At 46.6% G+C, this 10,997-nt stretch overlaps 2 protein-coding genes across 5 annotated transcripts in view; one reads left to right on the top strand and one right to left on the bottom strand.

The window, feature by feature from the left end:
* Positions 1-419, top strand: part of POPDC2 (popeye domain containing 2) — a 21,490-nt gene extending 21,071 nt beyond the window's left edge. The window contains exon 5 of the transcript XR_010834291.1: positions 88-419. The gene's annotated coding sequence lies outside the window, so the exon portion shown is untranslated. The remainder of the gene's footprint in view (positions 1-87) is intronic.
* Positions 1-10,997, bottom strand: part of PLA1A (phospholipase A1 member A) — an 18,523-nt gene extending 7,526 nt beyond the window's left edge. Inside the window, exons 1-5 of one of the 4 annotated variants that reach the window (XM_067004073.1) lie at positions 10,694-10,997; positions 8,781-8,982; positions 6,867-7,044; positions 5,531-5,639; positions 763-864 (exon numbers count right to left, since the gene is read on the bottom strand). In XM_067004073.1, the coding sequence (XP_066860174.1) occupies positions 763-864; positions 5,531-5,639; positions 6,867-7,044; positions 8,781-8,982; positions 10,694-10,772 (670 nt within the window). In that variant the 5' untranslated portion in view covers positions 10,773-10,997. The remainder of the gene's footprint in view (positions 1-762; positions 865-5,530; positions 5,640-6,866; positions 7,045-8,780; positions 8,983-10,693) is intronic. The other 3 variants (XM_013183357.3, XM_013183367.3, XM_048047676.2) reach the window with 3 other exon arrangements.

The following is a 10,997-nucleotide window of genomic DNA, read 5'->3' as shown; positions in this document are numbered from 1 at the left end:
ATGGTGTGTTTGACAGAGCCCCATAACTGGTTGAACACGAGTAGTGCTGGACCCAGCTTCCCCATGTCTCTTTTTCTCTCCACACAGCAAGGACACATTCCCTGTTCCCTCCCAGATGCCTGCACTGTGCAGTTCACGTCATCACCAGGTTTCCTGCACGGACCAGAGAGTGCTCCAGGACCTGACACCAAAATGACTGGCAGCTTTGGCTTCATCATTATCCCTGTCCCTCACATTCTTGGCCCTGTGACCACAATCTTCATGGGGGATTATAAGGTGTGACTGAGAGTTATGTTGGTAGAGATTTTTGTGATCTCCGGGTAAAAGGTATGAATGAAAGGCACAACATTATTTGTTTTGCACATGTTCTACCTAGCAGACCCTAAGTGCTTTGGAAATGTTACTCTGTTGTTGCACCAGCTGTGGGTTTGACTCCATTACTTTATTCACGGGTGCCTGCAGTGGCACCTTTCTGATGTCACGTGGGCAAAAGCAAAGTGAGACTAGACATGTAAATTCCTTCCAGGTGGTAAAAACCACACTGAGCTTGTGCTGCAGAAATTCACTCTGCTGTAGCAGGGTTAAGGAAGAAATATTTGCTCTCACATAGGCAGCAAATATTAGATAGCCTATCTAATCATGGAATATCCTCAGACTGAACTCATAGTCATCTGGCGTAAATGAGACAATGACCTATGTGGTCTTTAGCAATAACGATGGCAGGAGGAACAGACGTGCAGAAGAGGATGGAAGCCAGCTTACTGTCAGCATCCGTATGAATGGCTTCCACAAAGAGGGCATCCCCAGGGTCCAAGCGTTCCTCCAGGCTGGCTCTGGTGTACTTTGGGCCTGCAGGATCCAGGCCTGCAACGAAATCAAAGGATGTGGACCTGTTAAAGTGGATACAGAGGAGGGCCACAAATATGGTCAGAGGTCTGGAGAACCTCTTCTGTGAAGAAAGGCTGAGAGAGTTGGGGTTGTTCAGCCTGAAGAGAAGGCTCCAGGGAGACCTCATTGCAGCCTTTCAGTACTTAAAAGGGGGCTTATAAAAAGATGCAGAGCAACTTTTTGCCCAGGCAGATAATGATATGACATGGGTGAGTGGTTTTAAACTAAAAGAGGGGAGATTTAGATTAGATGTTAGGAGGAAATTCTTTACTCAGAGGGTGGTGAGGCACGGGCACAGGCTGCCCAGAGAAGCTGTGGATGCCCCATCCCTGGAGGTGTTCAAGGCCAGGTTGGGGGGGGATTTGGTCTGGTGGGAGGTGTCCCCGCCCATGGCAGGGGGTTGGAACTGGGTGGTCTTTAAGGTCCCTCCCATTCTGTGATTCTAAACACCTCAACAACAAGAAGTGTTCCTCAGACGCTCTCTTATTTCAGGACCAGTTATTTTATACAAAACTTTAAAAACGTTTCCAGGCAGAAGTGATGAATTATTCCCACATCACACTGATTATGGTCCAGAAAGATTTCTGCCCCCACTAAGTTCCACTGTAGCTTCCTTAGCTTGCCCTCCACTGCTCCCAGACCTCCATTCCCATGAAGCAGTTCTGTACCAAATAGCCGACAAAGCCTCAAGTTTCTAGGTTGTAAAGCCATGACTGAGCTTCAAATACCTCTGATAGAGTGGCTACAGAGGGTCTTTTGGATTTTCAGTGAAAGTGAATCAAACTTTTAGCACCTTTCTTAATTGTACCGTCATCTGCAGTAGTGCTACAGTCTGAGCAATGTCATTGGAGATCTTGAGTTAGGTGATGAATTCAGTATCTTAGGCATTAACCAATCCAAGCATTAAAAAGGTTCAATACTATCAAACTTCCTTAAAACAGAGAGACTTCTGAGCCCTCTCTCCACAAACAAAGTCAAGTTCTCAAGCAGCCATCCATATTTTTGCCTAAAAAATGTGGATGCTCCTAGAGCAAATTCTGAAAAGCCAAAGGAATACTGAGAATTATCTTTGACAGTATCACGGAACAGGTTAAAGATCACGTTTTTGTTCTGGCTGAGGTTTATCCTGCTCACTTTGCCTAGGAAAATAACAAAACTTCTTTCACTCTCCAGGCAGCAACAATAGTTTAAGAAGCAGCTCTGCTCCATGTACCACAGCTCTCATCCTCAGAGTTGGCCAGTTTCACTGCCTTGGTCTCAGTCCCATTAATTCTCTATGGAGAAGATGGTATCAACAGAATACAAACTGACATGTTGCATTTGTGTGTGGGACAGGGGAGGAGGGGAATGGAAAGAAGAAAAAAAATATTTCCTATTCTATCTAAAAATAAAAGCTGTCAAAGGGACAAGTGCTCAGAAGAATGGATTGCTTTTATTTTTTTTTCCTTCCCTTTTTTTTTTTTTTGGTCTTGTCCAATACAAAAAGCTGAGAGGTTCCCTGCCCATTTCTACAGACCAAATTTTAGTCAAAGGCTTTAAGAGAGGCTTAGAAGAGTTATTAAGTACAGCTTAAAGTTCTTCCTGAGCAGGGAGAAACACTTAATATGAATAGCAGCCAATTCTAGCTCAGCTCCAAGGCAAGCACCTTTCTACCCTCTGTTCTCTATGTCAGCTTCCTCCAAGCATAGAATCATTGAATCCCTTCGGTTGGAAAAGACCCTTAAGATCATCATGTCCAACCATCACCTAATGTACACCCTGTACTATTCACTGTAGCTGTACTGTGTGCAACTAGATTCCCTCAGGCTTCCTCTTTTCCATTTAAAGAACTGAAACAAATTGCTCTTCAGCAATTTTGGAAACAGGCAGTTCATTCAAGTTCCTGTAGCATTTGTTTTCTTGCACAAGGAGATTTCACAGATTTCACAGATTTCTCTAGGTTGGAAGAGACCTCAAGATCATCGAGTCCAACCTCCGACCTAACACTAAGTACTCCACTAAACCATATCCCTAAGCTCTACATCTAAACGTCTTTTAAAGACCTCCAGGGATGGTGACTCCACCACCTCCCTGGGCAGCCTGTTCCAATGCTTAATAACCCTTTCGGTAAAGAAGTACTTCCTAACATCCAACCTAAAACTCCCCTGTCGCAACTTTAGCCCATTCCCCCTCGTCCTGTCACTAGGCACGTGGGAGAATAGACCAACCCCCACCTCTCTACAGCCTCCTTTCAGGTAACTGTAGAGAGCGATGAGGTCGCCCCTGAGCCTCCTCTTCTCCAGGCTGAACAAGCCCAGCTCCCTCAGCCGCTCCTCGTAAGACTTGTTCTCCAGACCCCTCACCAGCTTGGTCGCCCTTCTCTGGACTCGCTCGAGCACGTCCATGTCCTTCCTGTAGCGAGGGGCCCAAAACTGAACACAGTACTCGAGGTGCGGCCTCACCAGAGCCGAGTACAGGGGCACAATCACTTCCCTCGACCTGCTGGCCACACTGCTTCTTATACAGGCCAGGATGCCGTTGGCCTTCTTGGCCACCTGAGCACACTGCTGGCTCATATTCAGCCGACTATCCACCAATACTCCCAGGTCCTTCTCGGCCAGGCAGCTTTCCAGCCACTCATCTCCCAGCCTGTAGCTCTGCTTGGGGTTGTTGCAGCCCAGGTGCAGGACCCGGCACTTGGCCTTGTTGAACTTCATGCAGTTGACCTCAGCCCATCGCTCCAGCCTATCCAGATCCTCCTGCAGAGCCTTCCTGCCCTCGAGCAGATCGACACACGTACTTAGCTTGGTGTCATCTGCAAACTTACTGAGGGTGCACTGGACGCCCTCATCCAGATCATCGATAAAGATATTAAAGAGGACCGGCCCCAGTACCGAGCCCTGGGGGACTCCACTAGTGACCGGCCTCCAACCAGATTTGACTCCATTCACCACAACTCTCTGGGCTCGGCCATCCAGCCAGTTTCTAACCCAGCGAAGCGTACGCCAGTCCAAGCCACGAGCAGCCAGTTTCTTGAGGAGAATGTTGTGGGGAACGGTGTCAAAAGCCTTACTTAGGTCAAGGTAGACCACGTCCACAGATGTCCACAAGAATAGGCGTGACTTAAAGAAACTCACTGCACAGAAATAGTCTGTCTTCTGACATCTAAGACATTCATTCTGGTTTTGCTTCACAGCTCCTTCTAGGTGGCTGAACACACTTTATCAGATTATGGCTCTGGAACCACATTGCTCCGTGTGTGTGTGTGTGCGTGGAAAGAGGCAGGAGATGAGATCAGAACAGACACATCTTGGGTCCAATTCCACCTGTCTTCAGGCTCTTAAATCTGGAGTGGAGCCTGCAATGCCCAGTGTGCATTTGAAGTCATAGAGCAATCAGAAGTGTAGAAAAAGTGTCTTCTAGTACAGCTAAAAATAAATTGAATAAATAAACCTACAAAGTTTATATTTAACCTTGAGGGTACCTCTGTGAGACAGCCCAGTGTGGGCTGAGGCAGACTGGAAGCCATGTTCTGTCTATGTCTGTTCCTCTTTGGTGGAGTTTTCCCTCCTACCAAAATGAATTTCCAACCATGGAGTTTCCCCAAACTTGACAGACCCTCGATTTGATGTAGAAGGCAGCCCTGCTTCGAGTGGGAGGTTGGACTGGAGACCTTCCAAGGTCACTTCTCACCCAAATAATCCTGTGACTCTGTTCCTGCCCCATACCTAAAAGACTGCAGGGTCCTGCATGAATGAAAAAGGTCTACATGCCACGATCAGCCTCTAACCATCTTCCTCTGTAATTCCCCAACTGCAACCTCTTCCTCACATCCAGAATTTTGTCTCTCTGTGTTCAAGGCCAGCTCTGATTTGGTATACCACTGGGTGACCTTAGACCAGTCTCCTGTGGAAACAGCTGACTTGTGAGAAAGAACAGCAAGAAGTTTCATCTGGGGGGTCCCCACCTTGTCTCAGGCTCTTGTCTTTGTTCCTTGCCTGAGCTGTGTTGTAAGGATGCCATGCCCAGTCCCGTACTTTGCTGATTCTACCCTTGTCTTGACGACTGGGCTTCCTGGCTTTGTCTTGGACTTGCCTCATCACTGCAGTCTTGCCTGGATTGTGGATGATGCTGGTTCCTGTCACTGGACCTGCTCTACTCTTCTTGTCCAGGTACAGTAGGACTATGTCCCTTGTCAGTGAGGTTGCTGCCCGTCTCCCTTGCTGTCACGCTTGGCTCCCACCTCACCTTTTCCTGCAGAGAAGCTCACTCTTGCTGCTCCCCCCACCGATGACAAGCATCGTGGGCTTTAACTAAGAACCACAGAGGCATACCTGCTACAAAGTGGAAGCAAAGCACGTGGGTGTCATGTTGTTTCATTAGTGACAAGGCCTTACAACTAAGACAGCTGCCACCAGTTTGAAGAGTGGAGCAGAGGCAGAAGGACCCTTTTTCAAATGTTTGCACTCCCGTGGTGGTGTGGAGGAGACTGATGGCTGGAAAGGCACTGTCAGGCTCTTCTGAAGTGAGGAAGAACCCCATAAGCTTGGATTTAATGAGCCTTCATGCAATTAAAAGATCACTGCAGATGACTCCCCTTCCCTGCTCTTCCATTCTCTCCCCTGAACAAGAAATGAAGGTCCAAGACTCAGTTTTACGATACCTGTTATCCGTCCCAGCTGACCGCTGTGGAAGTGCCCGACCAGGCCCGCGACATGCGCACCGAGGCTCACGCCAATGATGTGGATGGATGTCCCTGAGACTCCCAGGGCCTGCAGATTGATCATACAAATCAGTATTTCTGCAAAAGGTAGGTGAAATACCCCGTCCCAGCCCGCTCAGCAACTCCATAACATATGGGCTGTACCCATACCCTGATTATTAAGAGTATATTTTCAGAGAAAAAGGACTAATCCATAGGCTGAACTGGCAGGTAAAGCACGGCCACTGAGAGATGATGTGAGATGACCCCATGCAAAGGAACCCAGCTGGCTGGAGGCCGGTGTGTATGATGCAGCACCATACAATGGTACTGCACATGGTGCAGGAGACCACGGGGACGAGACAAACAATCCTGCCTTCGAGATATGTGTGGCTACATCTTGCAGCAGTACTGAGGATTATGAGAAGCCAAATGTTGTCTTCTGTGGTGGAGGGGCTGGGCAGAAAAAGTCCTTCAGTAGCTGGGCTAGGGCTCAGCACAGACACAGGACAGATGGCGGGGATCACGCTGCAGCCCAGTCACTTGTTCACTGTGTGACCTAATCAGTAAAAGGGGTGACAGACCTCTTCCCCCTCCTCTTTTCCCCTCCTCATCTCCATCCTCCTGATCACAGAACCACAGAATCATAGATCGCTGCTCAAAGAGTTGCTGTATTTCTGGATAGGAAAGTGTGACTGCACACTGTGGTGCCTACCCAGGAACTCCCATGCTCTGTGGTCAGGGTCTACAGTGAAATTGTTACGCAGAGAGTTTATGCATGGCTGGGAAATATAAAGATGTGACATCCTCATTGCATAAGCGCTGTTCAGCTGTGCTGTGCATGAGCAAAATAGGACACAGCTGGGGATTTCCAGCTACTAGGAAGTGTATCTGAAACCCAAAACAAATATAAAATAGGCTCAAATCCCACACCCTCAGCTTCCTGGAAAAAAAAAATATGGGCTGAAGAAGAAGACTGCCCAGTGAAGCACAGACCTGAGATAACCCAAGGCATTCATCAGGCTCACCCTGGGCTGGAGAGGCAGCTGACAACCAGGAAGTTTTCCCATAAAATCTCAAAATCAAGAGAAAGAAGAAAAACAGTGGCATGCCCAAGGCTACACTGAGAAAGAGGGGAAAAAAATAAAATCTTTAGCACTACACAGTGCTCACTCCAGAATAAAGAGCTCACTTGCCCAGCTCCTGGGGACAGCAGGCTGGGAGCAACTCTCTAGATTGACTGCATGAGTGACATTCTGTGACCGTGCTTCCCCCACTGGGAAGTACAGGATCTTACCAGGAGCTTGCTGATGAAGTGTGAGATGGAGAGGGCCAGCTGTGTGACGTTATCCACTGCAGAGTGATAGGCTCCAGTAGACCCATGAACCCAGTCCACCGCAATCACGTTCACGTGGCTTGTGTGCAGTATGGCACGGACAAGCCCTTCAATCCAGGAAGGTTTGGTGCCCAAAGCCCTGCGGAGCCATCAGAAACAGGTATGTTAGGTGTCTTCCAAAGTAGGGCATGTGCCAATTGCTTGTTCACTGATGCTGGAGCTTCACATGTCCTGGTGTAGGCTGCCAGACAGTTGCTGAAAGTTTTTTTGTTGTTGTTTTTTTTTTTTTTTCCTGGTGCCAGACACACATACCTGGCATGTCTTTGCTGCAATGTAATAAACATTTTTCAGAATGGGCTGATTCAGTAAAGAACAAAAGGAGAGAAACATCTGTAGGGCTCAGGCTGAGATCTTGGTCTTGGTGTGATGCTTCAGTTAGCCAACACAGAACCCACCTTGGGTAAGAGAACTGGCTGGGAACACCTGGTCCTGCTCTGCTACCAACTGGCAGGAAGTCCTTGGTCAAATCACTTAGTCTGACACTGCTACAATTCCTCCTCTGTAGGTGATTTAAAACCAAACAACAACAACAAAAACTACCCAAGAATACCAGGAAAACTGAGGAGGCTCTATCCTACCAGCTTCCCCTAATACCACTGGGGGTGGGGGTGTGCTGTGTCATATGAGGGCAACAGTTGGTTTTCTGAAAAGACCCTGCAATTCCTTATGTGGTCTCATCCTGGATATCTATGCACTTTCCCTTCAGGCTTTTGCACATCAAACCAAAAAACACTATATGGTCACAGTGGGCTGAAAAATGGCACAGTAAAATAAACTGGCAGTACAGTGACAGATCAAAAAACGCTGGTTTACATCCCTACATTTTCAACATTAGAAGTACTGTGTGCCTGGCAGGGCTCTTAAATGCCTGAGTAATCCAGGGAGTTGAAGAACTGGGACATGAGCTGCAAGGAGACAATTTAAATGGAAAAGGATCTTAAAGAATCTTCTTCTTAAAAGGATCTTCTTCTTAAAAAGAAATGTTGAAAGAAGGAAGGGAAGGGAAGGGAAGGGAAGGGAAGGGAAGGGAAGGGAAGGGAAGGGAAGGGAAGGGAAGGGAAGGGAAGGGAAGGGAAGGGAAGGGAAGGGAAGGGAAGGGAAGGGAAGGGAAGGGAAGGGAAGGGAAGGGAAGGGAAGGGAAGGGAAGGGAAGGGAAGGGAAGGGAAGGGAAGGGAAGGGAAGGGAAGGGAAGGGAAGGGAAGGGAAGGGAAGGGAAGGGAAGGGAAGGGAAGGGAAGGGAAGGGAAGGGAAGGGAAGGGAAGGGAAGGGAAGGGAAGGGAAGGGAAGGGAAGGGAAGGGAAGGGAAGGGAAGGGAAGGGAAGGGAAGGGAAGGGAAGGGAAGGGAAGGGAAGGGAAGGGAAGGGGGGAAAAACAATGAAAGAACAAAATAAAAGGAAGGGAGGAAGGGAGGGAGGGAGGGACGAAGGAAGGAAGGAAGGAAGGAAAAAGAGAAAGAAAATAATTTCCTAACTTCTTCTGGCTCCAAAAAAAAGGGAAACACACACAAAAAATAGGCAGCTGATCACAAACTAAAGGACTTAAGTTTGCATTGGAAAGAGGATTGTCGGCAGGATTTTCCATGCCCTTGGCCCTGTCCCACCAACAGTCTCCCAGGTAATTCTCAGGTATGGTTTGCTGCTGGGCACTCCAGGCTCTGCTCTTAACTTGTGTTTCACATGCAGTCACTGTTGGGGAGACTAAGATTATCACATGGGCAGGGGGGTTCTCTGCCAGCCCCATGCCGTGCTTGGAAATGCCCACTGGGTACTTAATTTATGAGTATAAACTTAGCCACAATGCTCTCCTTTCTCTCACCTGAAGCCATGGATTATGATCTTGGTTTCCAGGCTGCTGTTGAAGCTGGTGTCCTCAATATCATCATCAGCTAAAATCAACTCCCCACAGCTGGGGTTCGAGGAGGTGAAGAGAAGAAACTGGACATTAAGTTTACTGCCATGTAGGAAATTTGCTGTCTGGAAGTCAGCACACTGATGCCATGAGGTTCTGTTTGCGTTCCCTGCAATGGGAGGGGGTGAGAAGCATTATTCGGCCTGTGTCTGTGTGATGGAAGAAAAAGCTTATTCTGATTCACTAGGAAAATAAAGGTAGCAATTTGGTCTCTATTAATAAAGAGTGAAAGGATAGAACATAAATTAAAATCAGTCTGGAAAACATGTCTGATCTCATGAATCTTTTTCTGCCCTTTGATGGAATTTGAGCATTGACTCAGGAAAATAACTGTGGGTGTCATGATAACTTTCACTTCCGAGAATTGTTTTACTGAGACATGAACAACAGATTATTTATATATTTTTTCCATATCAGCTGTGTCCACCAGCAGCTAAGTACATTTGTGAGCTGGCTATTAGATCTTAAATAATAATAATAATAATAAAAATGGTTGCCAATCCCCCACTGAATGGGTAGTTCTCTTCCGATTTTTCTTGGGTAGAAGGTATGAGTCTAACTGGCATTTGTATCAAAAAGACAGAAATAAATATGAGAATGCTGATGACAAAACCTGTCAATGACAATCAATTAACAGGATGAAAATGTTTTATGGGAAGGAAAAGGCAGCTGCTGGACAGCACTTTCATCTGGACAGAAAAAAAAAAAACCACAAGACAAAATAACAACACCTCAAACCAGTAGATAGTACAAAATTGGGCAAATTTTGACTATAAATGAAGCAAGGAGATGCAGAGCAGTATGTATGGCTAGGCAGCAGCACAAGTTACCCACAGAAGAGCTGGACTGCCTATCATTTGGCATTTCAGAGGACCGGCTGCTATTCTGTAGAGGTTGTAGAATGCAAGATATTGGAATGACTGAAGGGCTAACGGGATGAAACTTATTAAACCATGATGAGCAGGAAGGCAAACAATTGATTAAATGATCTCTTCTGATCTAAAAATGTTTACTCTATGAACTGGCATAGTTGCTTTGTGCTGAAATGACAACGCATGCCCCTTCCCTTTTCTGGACTGGAGGAAGTGGAACAGCCTTGAATTTGTACGTAATAAATAAATAAATAAATAAATAAATAAAAACCCAAACAATCAGCTTCCTAACCACTGCCTGTTCCCACAGAAGATATTCTACAGCAGCTAGGTGGAACATGGCCTAAGGCTCAGTGCAAAGAAACGAAATTCAACACTCAAAATTCCCCCCTGTGGGATGTGTCTGTCCCCTACTGCTGTCTGTTTCGGTGTTCCTGGGGACTGAAGGGAAAAGAGAAAGAGTTGTTCTCTGAAATCAGTTTAGAAATACTGCTGCTCATGAGCCAGCTTCTCTAGAAAGGGTGCACTCAGTGAAAGTGTGGTGCGTGTCCAGAATGGCGTCAGACGAGGGGGAATTGTGAGTAAAGAGAATCACAACTAAACAGAGAAATGGACATGCGGCGTCTGTTTATTTTGTTTCAGCTACTGCATATTCCGCTTGCTCAGCTTGCAAAGAAGGAGGTGCCATGTCCAGAGGTCAAGTGGTCTGTTTTGCACCTCCTTACGTTTCAGAGTAATTGTGGATCATTCTTTTAAATTAAGTTAGTGGAGTGAAATCAGTGAGATAGCTTCAATCAAAGCATGGGAAAAGAAAGGACCCATTCTTGTGGTATCTAACTAGATTATAGGAAGGACCTCTTGAAACACTGTTTTTTTTAGGTAGAATTGAAATCAGGCCCTTCTATGTAAAGCCTTAAATCCCTTGCTAAGCACTCATGTCTTTCTTACCTGCTTGTGCTGAACTAAGCAGCAAGATGACAGCAAGAACGAAGAGGGGTTTTCTCTTCAGATCCTCAACCATCTTCATGTTAGTCCACTACAGGTACAAGGGTTGTACACAGAAAAAGAGACGTGGTGGGCTGGTCAATCAGCTTGCGTCTGTCAATGATCAACTAGGCTGTTTCTTTTGGGAAAAAAGGGGTAGGTGCAATCACCTCTGCTCTTGTTTGACCATTAGACAAAGTCTGTGTCAGCAGAGGGCTTCACTGATATTTTGGTTTAAAAAGACGCTGACACCCCTTTCCTTCCTACT

This window comes from Anser cygnoides, chromosome 1, assembly GCF_040182565.1.
Source record: "Anser cygnoides isolate HZ-2024a breed goose chromosome 1, Taihu_goose_T2T_genome, whole genome shotgun sequence".
In the NCBI taxonomy this organism is placed as follows: domain Eukaryota; kingdom Metazoa; phylum Chordata; class Aves; order Anseriformes; family Anatidae; genus Anser; species Anser cygnoides.
Note: the sequence above shows the minus strand (reverse complement) of the source record. Positions and strands in the feature narration are given on the sequence as shown.